The sequence below is a fragment of the Phaeoacremonium minimum genome, assembly GCF_000392275.1.
Source record: "Phaeoacremonium minimum UCRPA7 unplaced genomic scaffold PA7_03_scaffold_146, whole genome shotgun sequence".
Classification (NCBI taxonomy): Eukaryota; Fungi; Ascomycota; class Sordariomycetes; order Togniniales; family Togniniaceae; genus Phaeoacremonium; species Phaeoacremonium minimum.
The window spans coordinates 160,418-182,196 of NW_006921053.1; the positions used below are offsets into that span (position 1 = coordinate 160,418).

Consider the following 21,779-nt stretch of genomic DNA (forward strand, 5'->3'; position numbering starts at 1 on the left):
GTAGACCCCGTTCTAACACTCCAGAGCAGCCGCCAAGCTGGGCCCCAATGAGGCATCGCAGGACACTCTCTCGGATCGGGAGAGCGAGATTGTGGTGGCCGTGATGGTGTTACGCCGGACCCATCAAACGGTACATGCCGTACATACCTACGTATACATAATACAGCGTAGTTGACGCTTTGCTTGACGCTCTACTTTCACCGCGCGCTTTCGTCGGCGGCCCAGGCCAAGCGGGCTCCTTCGGTCTTACAGTAATTTACCTTGACGCTGTCCTACCAGGCCTAACAGCTCAGGTGAGCTGACCGAAGGCTGCTGCCGCCGAAGCTTCTGCCGTGCGTAATTTGGCCCTCGTTCCACTAAGCACCTGACCTGGGGGTTTCCTTCACACCCGTAATGTCCCCCGTCATGCCTGGGTACTATGTATGTAATGCTGTAGCCGCCCAGCGCCGCGGTTACCTAAGCGTCAACTGGTGTACACCCGTACCCGGGCGCCTCCAAGCCCGCCTAGAGTCTGAGACAGCCGAGCGCAATCTCAGTACGCGCTCGCTTTACCCTGGGCCAGAATTTGCTATGCGTACCAACCTACCTTACTCTGCGCTTGCCGCCCCTTCCCCTTTCTCTCCTCCCCCGTTCAGGCGCTCGGGAGTCGGGGCTATTAGGGGCGTTTAAAAATAGTCATGCCATACAACGGCTCAAACAGGCGATCGTGGGGAGAGAGCAGGAGAGCGGGAGAAGGGGAGAAGAGAGCCCGGCAAGCGCAAGCGTCTACTGAGGCGACGGCAGCCAACGGATGCCCGCGGATGCCCAAACGCAAGCCCAATCTCGTCGGAGGAGTGCGACGTTGCAGAGATGGCCGGCAGACAGTCCTTGGGGCTTGGTGCAACGCCCAGCGTCAGCAGACGTAGTGTAGCAGAGCAGGAGAGCAGTGCGGGATATGCATATTGCGCAGTGCTGCGGCAGTTTCAGAGAGTTCTAGAGCAGCTGTGACAGACGTAGATTGGTGATGGGAGCAGAGGGGGATGGGGGGTTCTCCGGCACGAGATGCGTCCTTGTGCGTTCCTATGCGTCCCTAAGGCGATGAGGAGCGCAGGCCACGTCGACGAACGTGTCTTCGTGTCGAACCGACTCGACTTCGCGATGCAGAGCAGACGAGTCGCGTTGGATAACGGCTGCCCGGCTCCCCCACACCGCGTCTCGCGGGCTGCAGGATACATCCGGACCCTGGAGAATGGCTGCTCTTGCAGTCCACTTCAGGGAGCGCTGCACTAGATTAGCTGCATAGCTCGATACGACCCTGCGATGGATACTTCTGTGCAGTCATTGCAGTTGTAGTGCCGTATGCTCTGCCATGTGTCTAAATATGACTCATAGACGCCTGGCTGCAGGGCTGCTTGCATGGAATCCACCGGCCCAGCAGCCACTCAGCGCTCTCATGTCCGCATCGACAGCTTCAACTCTCGGAATTAGTGCCATGCCTGCGAGCCTGCCCCTTGTCGACGAGTCCTTTTTCGGACGACAAAGAAGAAGCTCTGGCTTGATCTTGGAGTCTGATTGCGCCAGAGAGCTTGGGCCAACTTGCAGCGAAATGCACCGTTGATGCAGGGAGACAGCAGAGACGGTGGGATGGAGATGGGCGGGCCGGCACTGTACAAATGGCGGCGCAATGGGTGGCGACACATAGTAAGCGATGCCAACTTTTCCCACTGTGAAGCCTCTATTCTTCTCGACAACAACCACAACCACAACCACATCCACATCCACTTCAAGAAGACATCCCCGGACCACCAAGCCGGGGCGGTACGTACTCTCCTCTCCTCTCCTCTCCTCTCCTCTACCTACTGCATAGTAGAGTCGCCCAGTAGGCACAGTCGGTACGTATCCGGCCATTTTGATTTTGCATCTGGGTCTGCGGCCGGCCGACCAAAGACCAGCATCCATTCTGCGCCGACTGCGAGCTTCTCTTACATGGCTGGGCCGCCCCATCTGCCCTGCTTCCTGACGTCGAGCGACATGAAGCACGATGGGTTCCCTCATACTCCGCGTTTCATGTTTATTTTGGGGCGCCTTTTAGACTTCTGGCAATCAGAAGGAAGAGAATGAAGCTCTCTCTCTCTCTCTGCAATGTACCAATGTACCCAACCTACCCATGCCAGCCCCAAATCGGCTGATCGCTGCCAGGGCCGGGTTCAAGTCTAAGACGACTTACACACAAAGTAGAGCAGAATATCCAGTAGACACAGACAGACAGACATCCACCCGGTCGTGATCTGGGCTACGCCTCGCACGAGGATAAGAATACCGCTCCTCCCACCCCAACAGAGTTGTTGATGGTGTCTCTTGCTCTTTCATCTCATCAGTCGTCTCTTATTCCTCTCATCATCACCATCACCACCAACCATTTCCCACTTTCTCTATTCTGTCTCTCTTGTTTAGCCCATCCCATAGAAAAAAGACTCAAGGCAGGCCGTGAAGCAAACGACCTCATCCTTATATTGCTTCACAGCAACTTCTCTCTTCACCTTTCCACATCTCATATCCTCGTCTAGACGCATCCCCGGAGCCGGTCTCCTGATCAGATACACTCTCAGTATCTCTCTCATCCTCTAATCCCTAATCCTGTTGCGCCTCGGCCCCGTTCCATAGGCACGCCGCAGACAATCCGATCGACACCATGTCCACGTAAGTGAATGCCCATCTCCCACATGTCATTCGCGCTCGCACACCCGAGTCCGCCCAATGGCACAGCCCCGACTGGGCACTAACACATCTGCAGTCTGGCAGCGGACGTTTCGTTCGACTTCACTTTCCCACCATGCGACCCTTCCACACCCCCGAGCTTCTCTTTTGACCCATCGTTACTCGAGCTGCCCTACCATCCCGGACACGCCCGCTCAAGCTCACATGGCTCCATCTACTCCATCGAGTCGTCGCCCTCCGACTCCATCAGCACCCGCATGACAACACCCGCCCGGTCTCCCATCCGGACTCACGGCCCTCTCCTGCTGCCCAAGATCCGTTCTCAGGACCAGGCCATCGCACCATCCTCCGCCGTGCCCACTGGCTCCCCTCCCAAGCGCCAGAGGACTTCTCCTGCCCCTACGGCCAACAGGAGCGCATATCGCCCAACGCACCACCGTAGCTTCACCAACCCGGAGACTATCAACTTTGCGCAGACTGCCAATGTCTCTTTCTCGTCCCAGCTATCGGATGAATCCAATGCGCCAAACCTCCTGTGCTCCCCTGTGAGCTTTGCTCCGTCACAGGATTTCACTGGCGGCCACTCCCGCCGAGCATCATCTTGCAGCTTGGACAATGTCACGCTCGAGAAGTATGGCTTCCCTACGTACCGTCAGATGCCCTCGTACGTTGCCGCTCCCTCTTCGGGCAGTGCAACACCGACACCTCAACCCCAGGTCATGCCGGTCGTCTCACAGCCAGAGTCGTACTTCTTTTCGCAGCCATATGCGCCGCGTGCCCGTTCACCCCTTGCTGCTGCTGCTTCCATCTCTCCGGAGCCAACGCCGAACACCACTCTCCTGTCTTACCTGACAGGACCCAACCCTGCTCCGGCGCTGGTGCGCACCATCTCCTTCCCACTCCGTGACCCTCACACCAAACACTTCTGGTGGGACGTGAGGCAAGTCAGACCATGGACTGCCTTCAGCACCAACACCATCCTCAGCCTCCCTGGTGCTGCTGCCCTTCTATCATGCCCAGTGCCAGCACCCCTACTGCCCACACCAATGACCAGCACCAGGCATCCAGAGACTGAGGGCGCTCTGCACTCCATCTACGCCAACTTCTACCTGCCCAAGCTCAACTCCGCCCTTGCCCTCTCCTCCAACCGCCCCCTCCAGCTGTCCGTCTCCTCCAAGCAGTCCTCACACGCAGCCGCTGCTAGCGCCTCCACCTCGTCAGACCACATGTTCATCGCCAACATGACGGGCGAGGCGGCGACGGCGGCGGCCATCTTCGGCGGCAAGCCGACGGCGCGCGTGGTGGGGCTGGTCAAGAGCTTCGACCGCTTCAACACGGGCATGCGCGTCGAGGGCAACGTCAAGCGCGTCGAGTACCTGCGCGGGCTGGCGCACCTGCACCACGCCATGCGCGAGCACGGCTGCCGCTACGGCTTCATCCTGACCGAGATCGAGCTCGTCGTCGTGCGCAACGGCGCCGAGCACACGCCGCACTACGGCTACCTCGAGGTCGGCACCGTGCAGCTCGCGGCCAGCGGCGGCGCTGTGCCCGCGCCTGCGTCCTCCTCCCAGGAGGGCAACGTCGAGGGCGCGGATGGCGCGCAGCAGTCCGGCCACCAGGAGATGCACATGACGGCTTGCCTGGCGCTCTGGGGCCTGTGCATGCTCGCGTCTGATGAGCCCGTCATGGGGCACGCGCACTGGCGCAGCGAGATTGGCGCTCCTGCCGAGGGCACGCGCCGCAAGGCTCTTGCGCGCGATGCGTGGATGCCGCAGCCGCAGCTGGCGGAGAAGCGAGAGGCGAAGCGAGCTCGTGGATGGGTGTGGCCCGAGGATCCTGTAGGCCGCAAGGAGCTGGGGAAGCGCGGTGTTCGGTACGGTGGATGTTAGAGAGGAGGAGGCAAGGAATCGGGGGGTTTTACACAGTACCCCTGCTGGGAGGAAGGTCGGACAGACAGACAGGCAGGGTGGCTGGTCCATTTCCTGCCTGAATATATATAAAATGGGAATTAGGTATACCTTGGGTTCTTAATCGGCTTCTTTCTACAGGTAATCTGGGCGGGATGAGTGATGCGTGATGAGGATGAGGGACGACTGGGATGAGGGATGAGACCCATGACGGCTCGCGCTGCATTGTTCGGTCTATTATCATTTACAGGGCGGAATACTTAGTAGCTAGTAGTATTAATACACTAGTCTTGAACACTTGAATTGTCATTGTCCTTATTGCTGTTATCGAATATCATGGACCTTCTCATACACGGAATTTGGCGTCATGTTGTCTTCTTGGAGCTTGTCACTCAAGCACGGGCCTATTTCCTTCAGTTTCGACAAGGACACCACCAACATCCTCACCTTAATTTCACTCTCCGTATTCCCATAGTTGCGTCCCACTGGGTCCATATATTCTTCTTGGCTGGTCCGACTGCTCAAAGGCGTCATACTAGACGTGAAGGTCATGGACGGCGGGTACTTTGGCAACACTTTCCGAACCTGGGTGTTCTCCATACGACCAGTCATGAAGGACTTTCGCCCCAAAAAAATGCGTGATTGTGACTCGACTGTCTTCATAATGTTGAATTCCTCCTGGTATACTTTATTTCTATGTTCTTGTCGTTTCACCGCTTCTTCTTGCACCTGAAGTTGATCGTTTGCAAGGGCCAACATCCGTTCGACTTCCGTATCCACGACCTCCGTCGGTATCCCCACAATCTCATATAACACGTGCAAGTGCTCTGACCAGTGATGGCCGCATTTGATGCATGACTCTCCTTGCTTGAATGCTGCGCAATCGAGTAATCCGGGATGGCCAACGCAGTCCAGCTGAACCGGTCCAATGTCGTAGCACGGCTCGTGGCAGTGGCTCTTGTAGTTGGGGATAATCGTTCCGTCTCCGCTGCCGTCGTCAACGTACTCGACACAGTCTAGATGTTTACACACCGTGCGTGGCTTGTCGAGGGGTTTTGACTGGAGAAGGATTCTTTGGACCTTGAGTTTCTGCTGAAGGCTCCGTATTATCCGCTGCTGATCTACCACGCCTTGGTTTTGGTCCTCAAGCAAGGCGATTGTAGTTCTAATCATCATTTCAGACTCAGACAACTGGTTTGCTAGGATGGGCAGAATGCGGCGAGTATAGGCATGCTCAGCTGTCTCGGCCAGCTGATGCGGCCGAGCCGAAGCAAAATAGTCGATCATGCGCCTCATCTCGGTGGACGAGTGCTCCCAGCTATATTCCATGTCGCTCCGGCCCCCAAGATCAGAGCCCTGCCTGTTTGCCACGAGGTAACGGGACGCCTCTGAGTCGAAACAGAACGTTCTCTCTCCTGTCAACTCCAGGCCGGAATCTGCGTATTCATTCAACCACGACTGCAATGGGTAGACGGTCCTTCCAGAAAGAAAATTTGTCTTTGATGTCTTGGTGAAGCCAAATACAATATTGTCTGCCGTTTTGAGATGGAGGTGTGAGAGAATAGAATGCAAACCAAGCTTTGATCTCAGCTCTGTCCATGTAGACTCGATGAAGATCACAATGCAATGAAGCGGATTGCCGAGTTGCCAAGCCTGAAGCAGTGCACCGTGGTCTTTTGCGTGCGAGACTGTATGCCTGTAGGCTCAAGCCTCTCAACTGTATCGTTCAAATTCTTGACTCTCTTGCCTTCATCAAAGCCAGTTGATACAACTACTGGGACGGAATTTTCTCCCTCAATCGCCCGCGCACTGAACACCGAGGGGCTTGCGTATACCAGGCCATCTGCTCTCAAAGCTTCCTGTAGAGACACATATTTGCAATAGTTTAGCGCTGCATTAATCCATGTTGTTTTACCTACTCCTCTCGGCCCAAGGAGAAGAATGTTCATCGCCCGCGTGGGGCTCGCAGCGCTGGTGTCCGTCATCTTGTCACCTTTCATTTCAATGGAGGTCTGTCCTGAGGCTCCTCTATTTGATGTGTCTCCAGCGCATTATAACACGTAACTAACCTGGCAAATTGCGTGGGGATATTTTACCCCGTCGAGCTCAGTTCTCTCAAGAGACTTTCTAAAAGGCAAAGCTGAAAGTTACAAATTTCAGCCTCAGCTTGAAACGCCACAAAGGCGTTCTAGAATCACTGTTCTCGGCTAGCCTTATGCAAGATCATGATTCATCGAATCTTGATCGTGTGAGTAGAAACACATTCGAAGAACAAATGATTTGTAGATCTCCTCCAACAAAAGTATACATCGCTAGCTGGATTTGAGTGGCCCATATTCTGTCAAATATATACATGCTGAAGAGTGCAAAGGCTCAATCAAGACACGAGTCTCCTACGACTGCCAAGTATTCGAAACGGCCAGTGTCGTCGTTCCACAAGCTGCTGGAACACTCAGGGTGTGATTTGGGTCATTTTCCCAGGTCACTGTGCCGCTGCTCGCGACGTTGATGAATTTGTACTGAACCGACTGACCGGCTGGAAGACTTATGGTTCCAGTCCATATCGGGTTGCTTGTTGTATAGGACGATGCGGACAGAGCAACTGCGCCGCTTGTATCCCAGTTCCCGAGAGCCGCAACGTTGCCGACACTGGAGACGATTAGCTTTCAGTCTTAGTAGGTAAGTGATAGATGGCTTACATCTTGATGGTCTGCCCGTATTGGGTCGTCACCTGTTCTGTGAAAGTCACGGCTACGGATGTTGGCGTCGAGCACGCTGCCGTACTGGACGTACCTTGAGCAATGATTAGCGTTTCTGGTTAAACCCACACATCTTGGCATGCGTGCTGGTTCATCAATCGGAGTTCTTACGTGTGACCAAAGTTGTTGCCGTAGATGATGCCTTCGAAGTAGTGCCTCCTGTCAGCGACGGGCAGATGCCCGAGCCGGTGAGCCTGTCCAAGCGATAAAAGACCTTCGGCAGACTTGTCATCGTAAATGCAAGATTTCCGCTGCTGTCAGTGGTATAGGAAGTGCAGCCAATCACGTCAACCACTTGCTGGCTGGCACTGAATCCAGTGTTGCTTGAAGCCAGACTGACAGAATAGCTGCTGCCAGACGACCCGATGTTATTGAAGACGCTGACTGTCTGATAGCCAGACGGACCTTTCTGCAATGCAATTGTTTTGCTATCAGGTGTCCATGAGGTGGCTTGGGAGGAAGCATAGCCGCTATTGATGCTGATGGCTGCATTTCTGAACTTATTGATCTGAGTGATCCACAGATACAGTTCGCTTTGAGTGTTGAATCCGGTGAGCCAGATGGCCTCGCGATTGGCCGGCACAGTGCCACCAGTGAGCTTCTGTTCCTGACCCTGGTAGATGATTGGAATGCCATCCATGAGCATCATGAAGCCGATGGCATTCTTGATCAGTGCAGTGTCACTTGATTGGCTACTCCATGCAGGCATTCGGGGTTGATCATGATTCTCACTGAAAGAACCAAAGTAGATAGTCTTGGTAGTTTTGCCTCGAATGTTTGCGATGCCGGTGTTGAGTTCGGTCATTGTGGCACTGGTCGACTCAAAGGCACGCTGGAGCCAGTACCACACAGGATAGTTGAGCAATCCAGGGAAGACACTCAGGAAGGGCAGAAACACATCTGGATCGCCCTCATAGACTTCGCCAACCATGTACACAGTCGAGTTACCACTGAAGGTTGGCCAAAAAGAAGTCTCCTGGTGTTTAGCACTATCGATCCGCAGGCCATCGATTTTGTACGTAGATACCAGTGATGCAATCCACGGATCGAAAAAGTTTCGTACACTCTGGTCCTCGGTCCTGAGGTCTGGAAGTGCTACATTATTGCTTCCTTCCCAGCACTGTTGAACGGAAGTTGTGTTTGAATAATCGATCTCACAAGGCGTGTGGTAATAAGATGCCGAATTGAATGGATTGAGTGTCGAGTCTACAAACAAAGTCAACGGCTCATACTTTATGGTCCTGTAAGTTTTTGGATTCAGCACTTACAGTCAACGCAAGTCCGGCATCCTGGATATGCCATATGATTTGTGACAATATCAACCATCAGATACTTGTTCTGTTAGTGGAATGTCCGTTAGAGCCAAAGTGGAGCAAGCTGTTCATACCATGCCTCTGTTGTGCAATGCCGTAGATAATTGCAATAAGTCGTCTGAGGTGCCAAAGTGACTATTAAGACTATTGAAGTCCTTTGCCCAGTAACCGTGATAAGAGTCTCTGAATGATAATTAGTTAATTCTTCCTCGTCTTGGAGCACACTTCACTCACCCATCTGTATTGCCTGCAGCTGAGATCTGAGTTACAATGGGTGAGATCCAAATCTTTTGACGCCATATCAGTATGTACAGCAGAACTCTTTCAAGAAAGCGTCTTACCGCTGTAAAGCCCATTCCTTGAATGTAGTCAAGTTTGTTGATAAGTCCTTGCCATGACCCTCCGCAATAGCTTGAGAGATCACAAGACGCAGATGTTGAGCCATCAGTCCGGGCGAAGCGATCAGTCAGAACTTGATAGATGGACTGCTTTGCCCAATCATCCGCACTCAAAGCAGCAGCAGAGAGAGCTGTAAGCAGCAAAGAAAAGACGTGTCTCATCATCCTGTCGGCAATTTTACTGCACTTCTCTGGCGAACTAGTTATCAAGCCACAAGCCACAATCCACTCAAGACCGATGCTTTTATGGCCGGATCGTGAACAGTTGATACTTTGGCTGCATCTTCTGCCGTTGCCAATGATGACTGAGGTTTACTATCAACTCAACGATGACGAGGCATTCGGTCCTATGAATTACATTCAAGGCAGTTCTAGTCAGGTGCAATGGGTGGAAACGCACTCAAATGCGGCCCGATTCCCCACAAGTTCCACAACATACCCCGTACTTAGCCACCTGCTCTCCCGTGTCACACAACCAGGTTCATATAGATTGCCGTCTCTTAAGCGAGCGCTGCCAATTGTCAAATACCGATCTTTCATCTGCTGCCATTGTGAACAACGAGCTCGGGCCTTTTTGACATCTGTGCTCCACAAGAGCCAAGCTTTTTTCTCATGCATGTCGTTTGTCCACGATACCCGAGGGTGTCCTGCCCTGAATATGCCTCATCTCCTGACGGGGTGGAAATGAATGTGGTGGGTCAGGGGATATGCCATCCTCAGGGGAAGGACTAGATCTGTGTTTCAGCCTTACATCGGCCTATCCCAGAGCATATAGCACTATTTCGCCTTCCACTTGGGGTGAATTGACTGCTGCGAATCGCACGTTTGGTTACGAACGTCAATACTGATTGGTCCTTCCAGACCGGGCTTAATTCGGTCGCATTGCTGCAGACATCTTAGCCCCGGATCCGGGACCTTCAAGAGTTGGTCGCCCAAGAATGCAAGGTCCAGCCAGCGATGACGTGAATACCTGATCCGATTTAGGGCGATCATTCCCCAGATACTGCTTGCGCCTACCATAAGACTTGTTCATCGACAATTCAGCATCGCCAAATGACGGCACTAATCAAAGCCACCGGCAACAAGACTCTAGTAACTGGCCGAGACGGAAAAATTATCTTTGTCATCTGCCACCACCGTTCTGCTGTAGCATAGGATCTGGAGTCCGTTATCGTCGGTCCGATTTTATCCTTGGAGCGCATCCGACCTTTCCTGATTGTGGGGAAACACTCATGCACCCTCCTGAGAGAATTGGGGTAGGCTTAAGTCAGCTTTGCTATAGCTGAGGAGGCGCACAGCTATCTCAGTCGAGAGACAACTCCGCATGAGCTGACCTTCCCCGCATGACCGCCACAATATACTATGACAATGCCACATGTCAAGTGACAGGCCCGAGCAAACAAAGTTTACAGGTAGTTCCAACGGTTCTCGGCCGTTTCCAAGCACGCAACGCGATGTGGGGAGTCCCCGCATCGGCTATCTATCCCATATCTGTCTGATCCGGGGCCCCAAGAGCCGGAGCTAACTCAGTTGTGCCGGAGCACATACTGCACTGGGTTCAGAAGCCGCCAAGTGCCATGCCACTGAGCAGCTGGATGCTATCGATACTCCTGGGAGCTCATCCTGTTCCTCATTCTGCGGGACCCAAGCTTTCCAGGTTGCACCCAACGGAGAGCAACCGAACTCCGACAACCCTGAAGGATCTGTCCGCGTTCCTGGTCTTACTTGTGTTGCTATTCCCTAGCCGGAGAACAGAGCTTACAGCTCTTGCACAGGTAACTTGTAAATGCAGCCTTAGCCAAACTCTGTTCGTCATGATCCTGGTTCAAGGCATGATGAGAGAACGGATGTTGCCGTTTCCTCTCCTGCCCTCAATCCGTCGTACCGGCTCAAGCTGAAGAGCGATCAAAGCTGTCTTGGCACTAATCTTCTGTGCAGACCCTCATTGTTGATACTTCAATAACCCTGCCGATAAAGGGCCGACATTCAGAGAGGTGGGCCAACCTACAACACGGCCGAATGCGACCTTGTTTTGCCGCGCTCCAGCTCACCTCTCTCCGGCGCTATTGCATGTGGCTTCACACACGTCCAAAATCACCAAAAGGAGTACCGATCTAGCGTCATTGTAAGAGCTATCGGGACTCTATAAATCTCACCGCTCAACTCTCAGGTCTTCGTGATAGTTGATCAGCAGTAGCATCGGTTCACAGTTCACACTCATCATGCGTGCCTTCTCATCTCTCCTCGCCCTCGGCAGCTTCGCCTGTCAGGCCGTCTTTGGTCATCCAGCAGAGTTGTCAAAGAGAGTGAATGTCGATACGTGGCTCAGCACGGAGCTACCCATTGCTCGGGCCCAGCTCCTGTGCAACATTGGGCCCAATGGCTGTCACTCGTCCGGCGTGAGCTCTGGGCTCGTTATTGCCTCTCCAAGCACGGCAGACCCGGACTGTAAGAAACTGACTTCGATGAACATGAATTTGATGCTAATTTTTATCAGATTACTACCATTGGACTAGAGATGCAGCACTCGTGTTCAAAGCAATCATTGATCTGTTTCTTGAGGAGTATGATGCAGATCTCCAGACGAACATCCAAAATTATATCGTCGGCCAGGCTAAACTACAGGGCGTGAGCAATCCGTCTGGATCTCTTTCTGATGGATCTGGACTTGGAGAGCCGAAGTTCCTGGTCAATATGGGAGCTTTCACTGGTGCCTGGGGTATGTAGCCAACAGATTGCCACATTTCCAGTCGCTAACAAGGGGCAGGTCGTCCACAAAGAGACGGGCCAGCGTTGCGGGCTGTATCTCTTATCCACTATGCTAAGTGGCTCGTCAACAATGGCTATACCTCTACCGCCAGCTCTGTTGTGTGGCCAGTCATCAAAAATGACCTGGCGTACGTGGCCCAATACTGGAACCAGACAGGTTTTGATCTATGGGAAGAAGTGCAAGGTTCAAGCTTCTTCACTGTTGCCAGCCAACATCGAGCCCTTGTTGAAGGTAGTGCCCTAGCCACGCTTCTTGGAACTACCTGCAGCGCTTGTGATGCCATCGCTCCTCAGATTCTCTGTTTCCAGCAGAGATTCTGGTCTTCGTCTTCAGGTTACATTATCTCCAACATCAACGGTGGTAGCAACCGCAATGGAAAGGACGCCAACTCAATTTTGACATCCATCCATAATTTTGATGCCAGCCTGGGATGCGATGCCAATACCTTCCAACCTTGCAGCGACAGGGCCTTGTCTAATCATAAGGTCGTTACTGACTCTTTCCGCTCGATCTACTCAATCAATAGCGGAATCGCTCAGGGTTCTGCTGTCGCAGTTGGCCGTTACCCCGAAGACAGCTACTACAACGGCAACCCGTGGTATCTGAACACCTTTGCTGCGGCAGAGCAACTATATGATGCCTTGTACGTGTGGAAGAGCCAGGGGTCTATCACCGTTACCTCGACTTCACTTGCGTTCTTCCGAGACTTCGTGTCATCTATCAACACAGGCACATATGCTTCCGGCTCAACCACCTATAACTCTATCATCAGTGCGGTTACCACCTATGCAGATGGATATATCAACATCGGTGCCACTTATGCCCAATCCAATGGCTCCCTGGCAGAGCAATTCTCCAAGTCCGATGGCTCGCCTTTGTCGGCTAGGGACCTCACATGGAGTTATGCCTCAATCTTATCGGCGGCTCAGCGACGTCGCTCTGTCGTTCCGGCCGCTTGGGCCAATTCTGCCGCTATCTCAGTTCCTAGCAATTGCTATGCAACTTCTATCCAAGGATCATACACCTCCGCGACTGCTACAAGCTTCCCCGCCAGCCAAACTCCGACCACTGGCGTTCCCACCGGCACCGTTAGCTCCTCGACAACCCGGGCAACTGGATCTTCATCAACATCTAGCACGACGTCTACCGCATGTGCCGCGGCGACTTCAGTCGCAGTGACCTTCAACGAGCTCGTTACGACACAGTATGGCCAGACTATCAAGATCGTCGGCGATATCGCCGCACTCGGCGGCTGGGATACAAGCAAAGCTATCGCGCTCTCAGCCGACCAATATACATCTTCGAACCCGCTATGGAGAGTTACTATCAACCTTACGGCGGGTCAAGTCATCCAGTACAAGTATATCAATGTCGCCAGCAGCGGCGCCGTGACCTGGGAGAATGACCCCAATCACACCTATACGGTTCCTGCGAGCTGTGCCACTGCTGTGACTAACTCTGATTCTTGGCAGTCCTAAGACAGCCTATGGGTTTCTGATAGGTTGCTTATAGAGGAGGAGGGTGGGAAGCACTGACTCGAGTGACTTCTTTAGGCAAAAAATGACTTGCATGTGTCTTAATCCTCGATTAGATGCATTCAGGCGTGGAAATATCTAAGCATCGGTTTCACCTTGCATGAGCGCCAGCGATAGAATGAATTAAGCCGATGACTGATAACTGTATGTATAAGGGCTATGAATATGTACAATAGCTATAAATACGTGGAGAAAGTAACTTATGTGACCAAAGCGAGTCCCTGATATTGATCCTCAAAATGTATGTGCACTCTGTATTGAAATAGTTCGAAACCATTAACAACTCGCGCCTGGAGTATTGATTATGACATTCCACGCGCTGTTAATTGAGAATATCTTATAAGATGTGGCTTTAGTAGATGGTACTGATATAGAACATACGGATAATGTCCAATACTTACCTGGCCACGAACGTATGAAACCCAGCTGTTGCTCACAAAGTTTGTGTATTGGCATTTGATTAGTATCTCGACGGCATTACTGTCTCTAGTTCAGTTCATGATGCACTCGATGCCAAATTGGATAACTTACTCAGCGACAAGCTGGCACGGCACCGTTAAAGTAGAGCTCTGATCATTACACAGCCATATACCGGATCCGCCAGAGCATGTCACGCGCGTGCAGCCTCCATTACCTGGTGAGCCCGGCGGAGCTGTACAAGAGCCGGTGCCTATTTGATATAGGGACGTGATGCTTCCCAAGAAGTTAGAGTTACTTCGGTGGTCCGACAGAAAAGGAGATAACTGACCCTGTATCAATTCCGTCAACGTTAACGTAAGTTCCATAAGAACAAACATAGTTCTGGAAGGCGTGTCAGAATGATGGTTATCTAGATGAGATGAGAGCGAGAGCAAAGAGCTTCGAGCGTACGCTTGACGTCGGGCCAATTGGGGGAGACCGCTTATCAATCACAGCTGATTGTTTTGGTTGGACAGTCGAGTTTCGGCTGTTGATACCAATTTCTGTATCATAATTGGGGTTGATTTGGATGATCTGTTGGTATATTTCCTGGAGTCGCATTTCAGAGATGATTCGTAAAACAGGTAGTCAGAAGTACAAACCTCTGCGGTGCCCATGAAACTCATGTCTGGTTTACCAAGTTCTACTGCCCCCGTCCAGGTAAGCCTAGAAGGATACACATCATAATCACGACCGATGAGACTCTGAGCATATCAAGTTAATCAGAAGAACCTCATTGTGATGAGAATACACATACTCTTGGTGATGCTAAAGCACCAACGCCGAGCAAAATAGTGATAATGAATGACTTCATGATCATTGGGAACTCATTGCTTGTCTCATTACAAAATGCATAGAAGCTGATATAGAACCAGGCGGAGGGGTATATAGTCGAGCAGGTGTGTGATATGAGGTTTACTAGATAAGAAAGGCTAGATCAATGGCAAGATTGTGGAGAGGTATTTCGCCGATAAAATCATGGACTACGTTACATCATGGCGTGTTGGCAGTTCCAGGAGGCTTACTAACAGAAGAACCTAGTCAGGGTATCATGACGCTGGTCGTGTAGAGTGTACGCTACCGCCGACTTAAAGGATTATAACCGTCTGAAGGGGTTGCTGTGCCGTGCACGCACATTCAATGAGGGGCCCGATGTGATGCTAGGGTCACGCGTCAATCCATCAACAAGACTTTCAGAAAGAAATCGCATTACCAGACAATACCTTTCTCACTGTAGTGTCACGGATGCGTTCGAACAGTCCATTTAGAAGACAGACAGTAACGTTTTGAACCACATATAGGCCTTCTCATTGGTCATTCAGCTCTAAATGCTTCGTTTTCCGCCTATATAGGGCCGACTCTGAAGTGACAAGGTAGTTTGCGGCACAGCCCCCCAAACACATGTAGAGTAAAACGTAGTATGATGCGGTGCTTCAGTGTTAGTGGGTCCCGGCCACGTTAAAGAGATATAATTAAGATGTCTTGTCCAAAAGATAGTGGTACGCGCACGATGAATGTAGTCTTCAGACACTACCTACTCTCACTATGAAGTTCTCGTTTAACCTGATAGCAGCGTCATGGGCCTGCATGTCGGCTCTTGTTCAGGCGTATACAAATCCCCTGGGCTGCTCTGGCGACTGTTTCACACATGATCCTGCTGTTGTCAAGCGTGCTGATGGCAAATATTTTCGCTTTTCGACCTTGTATGGGATTGGAATATGGACTGCGACTAGTTTGGCCGGGCCGTGGACGCGGTCGGGAAGTGTTATCAGCGGAAGCAGTGTCATAAATCTGCCTGGCAATACGGAACTATGGGTATAAATGCGGTGCTACGCTTATATCAGGAATTATTTGCTCATTCAGACATAGGCTCCAGATGTCTCTTATATACGTGGTACTTACTATCTTTTCTATTCCGTTTCGACCTCAGGCTCGCAGACATCAGCCATTGGCTATGCAACATCTAAGACACTGGATGCAGGAACTTGGACGGATCATGGGGCCGTGATTGCTTCTGACTCGAGCAAGCCTTATAACGCCATAGACCCAAATCTAGTCAATGGTACTGGCGCAGACCAATTTTACTTGCAGTGGGGCTCTTACTGGGGCGACATCTACCAAGCCCAAGTTGCGATCAATGGAGACTACATCTTTGCTTCAGGTAATCAGGCACAGATTGCCTACAACCCTGCCGGTGCCCACCAGGTTGAAGGTGCTTTCACGTGGTTACATGCAGGCTATTTTTACCTCTTCTTAAGCGTCGGCGACTGCTGCACCTACTCGCCAAAGCCTCCAGCAGGAGAGGAGTACCATGTTGTTGTATGCCGGAGTACCAGTCCCACTGGTCCATTCGTCGATAAGAGCGGCATTTCGTGTACCAATGGTGGCGGTACGACAGTACTTGCAAGCCATGATAACGTCTACGCTCCTGGTGGACAAGGAATCTTCCATGATGCTACATACGGGGATGTCTTCTACTATCATTATCGTGAGTCCTTGAAAACACTCTGATCCCCGCCTCTGATCTATTATTGACGGCAATAGTGGATCCAACTGTTGGCGTGGCATATTCACAATCGAAATTTGGGTGGAACATCCTGAACTGGGGGTCTGATGGATGGCCAACAATCTAAGCCATTACTACATTGGCAAGTTAAATGCATTGACTAGTAACAAGAAAGCAAGACGTCCGGGCTGTTCTGTCTCAGAGCCATGCTTGATTCATTGAGCCTCAAATTTCACTTGTATATATCATTTCGTATATAGCATCTCATGTTAACTTTCAGATGTAAATAATGGCAGTACTGTTGAAAGGTAACTTCTCAACAGGTACTTACGGTTCAAGTCATTCTCGGGAAACTCAGCGATTTTGAGTCTTATCTCTTTCTTACAGGCAGTTATCAGACCATGCTTTTACAACATAGCGATGGTGATTACCGAATTGAAAAGCATTGTGAAATTACATTAGATAGAATTGCTCAGTTTCGGTTTACCCAATTATGAAGAGCCGCCACTACAGTCCAAATAACAACGCTATAATCATACGAAGAATATAGCAATGAATATAGCCTGCAGCAAAGTAGCTGCTGAATCGAGATCATATTGACGCTTAGTGCCCGCCGTTACGACCCCAGGAGCTCCAGCGGTAGTGGGCAATGGCCTACCAAGTGAATTGCTCGTTGCGGAACTCTCGGAAACTTCAGAACCAGAACCAGAACCAGAGCCTGGTCCTCCACCAGATATAGGGCTGCTTGCCAGAAACTATTGACGTTGGCCCACTAAGTGTCGGCGCGGCTCCGCCGCCTTGAGTCCCACCTCCACCATCGCTCTGAGATGGTAGAGCAGTCGAAATGTGACCACTGCTCTGAGAATTGCTGTTGCTTCCTGGGCTGCCACCCGTCAATGTGGTGCAAAGAGTAGTGGTAGTATAAGCCTCAATATCAGTAACCGTTGTAGCCTCTTCGGAGCTGCCTTCACTACTACCGATCTTACTTGACCTGGAGCATGGAGTTGTAGCCGTCGAAATTTGACTTTTACTGATAGTCGTTGGTTCCTCTGAACTTCTCTCACCTCCAGTCTTCGTTGACTTTGAGCAGGGTTCAGAAGAATGAGTCAACGTTAACGATCCACTGCCGGGACATGACAGAGAGCTCGAGATTCCGACGGAACTGCCACTTCACTCTCATTTGACGTCACCGTTGATGAGGAGCCGTAAGTAGATGTGGCGCTAACGGTCGCGCAAGAGGCGATCGTATCTGGCGGCCTCGTCGCGCATGCGCAGACCGAAGCCGCGCCATTTATGACGTTGGGAAGGTCAGAGTTTGCACATCCTGCAACAACACACGGAAGCAATAGATGTGAAAGGGATGCCTGTGCCACGGGTTGGAACTGACACGAATAGTGCGTGACCGCACAACCAACGCTTGGTGCGTAGCTGCTGAAGCAAGATTGGGCACATATGGTACTGCTGACGTTGCGACGGGCCGACAATCGGATGTGATGGTGTCAATACTGCAAGAGCTACTGATGGTAATGCTTGAAGTGGTGGTAAACGCGAAAGAAGATGACGGTGTCGAGGATTCGGTTGTTGAACTCAATTCAGCGGTAAATGCCGCCGATGATGAAGGAATAGAAGCTGAATAGGAGCTTTCTGCTGAACTCATAATACTGCTGGAGCCAGAGCTGATGAGGCTAGTTGATAACAGCGGAATTGAAGAGACGGTCGTCGAGCATGGAATAGTCGCGTTGGCAGTGACACATGCACAGGGCACCGATACCGAGCTGAGCACACCTACGCCAGTCACCGCGCCACAGCTGCCCAGGACACGATTCAAAGCAGCATTCTGAATGGCTACAGATGGTGAACATTGACACTTAAAATCAGTTGATCTACACCCGACACCGCTTGCAGCCGACAAAATGCAGTCTATAGCACATGCTGGTACAGCAGATACAGAAGCAGCACATGGCAAGCCACCACATGTTGATGTGGCGGGAAGAGATGTGATGGTACAAATCTTAGGCGATGTTATACTCGAGGCAGCCAATGTAGATGAGGGCGAGGTCTGAGAGTTTAGGCTACTTGACCAAGACGAGCTCCCACTGCTCGAAGTTTCCACTGAAGCTGAAGTCCAGGTGCTGACCGAGATGATAGTTGACGAGATCACGGTGATACATGTCACGGTGATGCATGGTGTGGTAGGGTTCGCCGTGACACATGAACAAAGAGCACCAACAGAGTTAAGAACGGCCACGCCGGTGACGGCACCACACCCGGCCAAAATGCAATTCAGCGCGGAGTTCTGTATAGCCGCAGTAGAAGAGCATTGACACTGAAAGTCGTCTGTAGCACATCCGACTCCTATTGCCCCTGAGAGGATACAGTCCGTTGCACAATCTGGAACAGCTAACGCCGAAGCAGCGCATGGAGAACCCCCGCAAGTTGACGTTGGCGGCGAAGATGTGATGACAACACTGCTTGACTTGCTTTTCAACATGAATATGCAACTTATCATTTACCGACACGATCGACCTCGCTGCATATATTAGCGTGATGAAAACCCCCTCGAGTTGACCAACTTGCTTTACTACACATTATGATGCCTCCACCATCAGATGGTTGCAAATTGCGTAAGAACCATAGCATATATAATAACGTCAACAGTCCGTAAGAATGCAAACCCCCAGATCTACCAACTAGACGACTAAAGGCGTCAATAATACACCGCAGCAAGCCCAGATGGTCATCAATGACCATTCAAAAGAATAGGACAAGGCACTTTCACCAGGAGATAGGAAAAAGCATCACCGTTAATGACCGCAAAACTATCAAGGATTGATCGCTTAAGATACGCAGACGCTAGGTTGCCCTGTCTGACAAGGAACATGCTAGTTGGGAGGCGAGAGCAGAGGCTGAGCGGCTTAAGGCTTGGGAAGAATACGACGAGAAGATAGATGAGTTCGAGCGAAATCGGCAGCAGAAGAAGAAGACTTCGCGAGACAGTGGAGATTGTTGATAGTTAGAGAAGAGAAAGTGAGCTGACAAGCACTACGTAAGATATCAAGAACTTGGCAATGGACGCTCATCCCCTGCATGTCCTTTCCTTGGCCACCATCAAGCCACTGCATTGAAGGATGGCAGGGAGGGTGAATGGGAGCCAATGGTGTGTTGAAGGCTAACCATGTACATCTGTTCCCATTATCAGAATCTCCATACCCTTTCATATCTGACCCGTCAGTTTTGTTTTTCAATGGTGATGCACAGACGTCCCTCTTTCCAAGGGTCTCACTCCTCCCCATTGCCAAAACATCGACGGGGGTATCGATCGCTCTGGATTCATTAGCCTCACTTTGTGGTAGCTCCCTGGAGATTTGTATACCAAACTACTCTGACTTGAGCACCTTAAGTACCTAGATCTTTTTCATCACTCAAAGGGAAGTTGAATGTTGAGCATTAGCTTTCTCTCTCCTTCCTTGATCAAGGTTTTGGGGTTCCCGGCCATGGTGGCGCAGGAATTGCGGCAGACACCACCGCAGTGGCTCCTACCATGGTAGAATCAACTTTGGCCGCCCCCTGCCTACCTACTTACCTATAGCCACCTCAGGTACCGACCCAGGCAGGTTTAGGTACCTAGGAGACTAGGTGCTCTAGAAGACCCGTAGAAGGAGCATGTGCAGCATGCCTTCCGCTATTCTTCTGAGCATTTACCTGTGGCCATGATTAAGGTTATTCTTTCCTCGGCGCTCTGTTAAGCGGTGAAGCTTAAGCCAAGATAACACCTCATCATGACAAGATTTCTGACCCTACCTAGATAGATAGTACCATTGCATTACTCTCCTGTTCAAGGCTGTTCCGCGTTGGGGGATTATGTTGGGCGCAACAAATTCCGGCAAAACCCACGCTTTACTCGTTCGAATACTTGTACAAAGCTAAACCGAAGAATATCGACATCCCTATTTCTTTTGCAGCCTACGAAGACAAACGCCCTGGGGCTCCCTAGCATCATGAGCACCGAGGAGACCAAGCCCACCTGGCCCCCTTGGGATGACTCAGATTTCCAGCGATTGGAGCGACTCTGTCTCCCTCCTACGAACGTTGAAGTCAATCACCGCACCTTACGCCCCGAGAGGCCTGAGTACCGACATCGCATGCGCGCCCCGCCGAACACGCATTGGACGGAAGCGTTGCGACAGCTGGAGGCAGTCGTATCACATGCAAAGACCTCGTCTCTAGATGATTTTATTGGCCAGTGGAAACCTATGTTTGACATCAAGAACTTACCAATTGTGCTCCAGTCGGTTGCGGCAATACTCTACGAGCAAGAGAACGAGAGTGAACATATTAGGGCAACCATGTCGACGCAGTATAGCGGCATGGTTCCATTCGTCAATCCTGCTCTGCTCGCTGAAGTTGTGAGCCCCCTCTTTGAGCAAATGCTCTTAGTTGACTATGGATTCGGCGTACACCCAATTTCTGGACCGCGCACACTGCCTCACTGGGTTCCGATGCGTTATCTGTTCCCTCGGGTCATCGATTTTAGTCGGCAGTTGGTCGACTTTGCTTGCCACTGTAAGAGAGGTCAGCTTCCTAAGAGGAAAGATTGGGATTACCTGAAGTGGCGGTTGCTGCCCTTCCGGCGTTACGACATGGCAGATTTTAGTATCATGCTCTACTACTTTCACACCCATCACCAAGCTCTCGACTCGACGGAGTACGACAGAGGAATGACGGGATACACAGGAGTTCTGCAAGAGATTATGGACGAAGTTCCTACGAAGGGGGCTGACCGGCTTGTGCGCAAATTATCTACGGACGTCAACGAGATGATACCGAATTGTGTCCGGGATCCCGAGAAGCGAAGAATCTTGACCGCTGCCGCTGAGGATATAGCAGCAAAGTATGGGCTCACTATCTATAACACAGACGAAGGCTATGACCATCAAGCCTCATCGGAGGTGACAGAGCAACTCGGAGGCGTACAAGAGAAGACACAGGGATGGAGGAGCTTTATCTCTTTTCTGAGCGCAGCCAACCTTCCAGATTCAGGTTTCGTCATTTCCAAGGAGAAAAAGGACGTTTAAAGGGTGTTCATAGCTCAATGACTGTCGTTGTCTAAAAGGACTCCTCTTGCCTGCTGGTTTCAACTTCAGGGCAACTCAGCGCTATACAAAGGTTTCAGTCTTGTCTAAGGCATAGAACTTCCCCCGTACTGAGCAGTTGTCAAGGCTCGGCTCGACTAGTTCCTTCAATAGAACTACGCGCTTTCGTCATGAATACAAATTGTCAATAATTCATATGCTATCGTTCCTATTATTTGGTCTACCTAATAGTAATGATGAGACTAGCTTGGCACGTTGCTGCTGAGCCAAAGTCCTTGACCCGCAACAGACCTTCCCTGATCTACAGCGGAAAGTTGTATATACTGAAACAGGGCAGCAGTG

The 21,779-nt window shown here is 51.3% G+C and overlaps 3 protein-coding genes across 3 annotated transcripts; 2 read left to right on the plus strand and 1 right to left on the minus strand.

Annotated features, from left to right (window-relative positions):
- Nucleotides 1-2,671: 2,671 nt before the first annotated feature.
- UCRPA7_2026 (putative sialidase-like protein) lies at nt 2,672-4,586 on the plus strand (the record flags this gene model as incomplete). Its single annotated transcript, XM_007914603.1, has 2 exons — nt 2,672-2,679; nt 2,774-4,586. 2 exons carry the CDS (start codon nt 2,672-2,674, stop codon nt 4,584-4,586), a joined length of 1,821 nt encoding a protein of 606 aa, XP_007912794.1.
- Nucleotides 4,587-7,470: 2,884 nt separating this feature from the next.
- On the minus strand, nt 7,471-9,032 carry UCRPA7_2027 (putative glycoside hydrolase family 13 protein; the record flags this gene model as incomplete). The annotated part of the gene is made up of 3 exons (XM_007914604.1): nt 7,471-7,617; nt 7,704-8,483; nt 9,018-9,032. The coding sequence occupies 3 exons, from the start codon at nt 9,030-9,032 to the stop codon at nt 7,471-7,473; spliced, it is 942 nt and encodes a 313-aa protein (XP_007912795.1).
- Nucleotides 9,033-11,296: 2,264 nt separating this feature from the next.
- Nucleotides 11,297-13,322, plus strand: UCRPA7_2028 (putative glycoside hydrolase family 15 protein; the record flags this gene model as incomplete). Its single annotated transcript, XM_007914605.1, has 3 exons — nt 11,297-11,522; nt 11,572-11,784; nt 12,178-13,322. 3 exons carry the CDS (start codon nt 11,297-11,299, stop codon nt 13,320-13,322), a joined length of 1,584 nt encoding a protein of 527 aa, XP_007912796.1.
- Nucleotides 13,323-21,779: the final 8,457 nt, after the last annotated feature.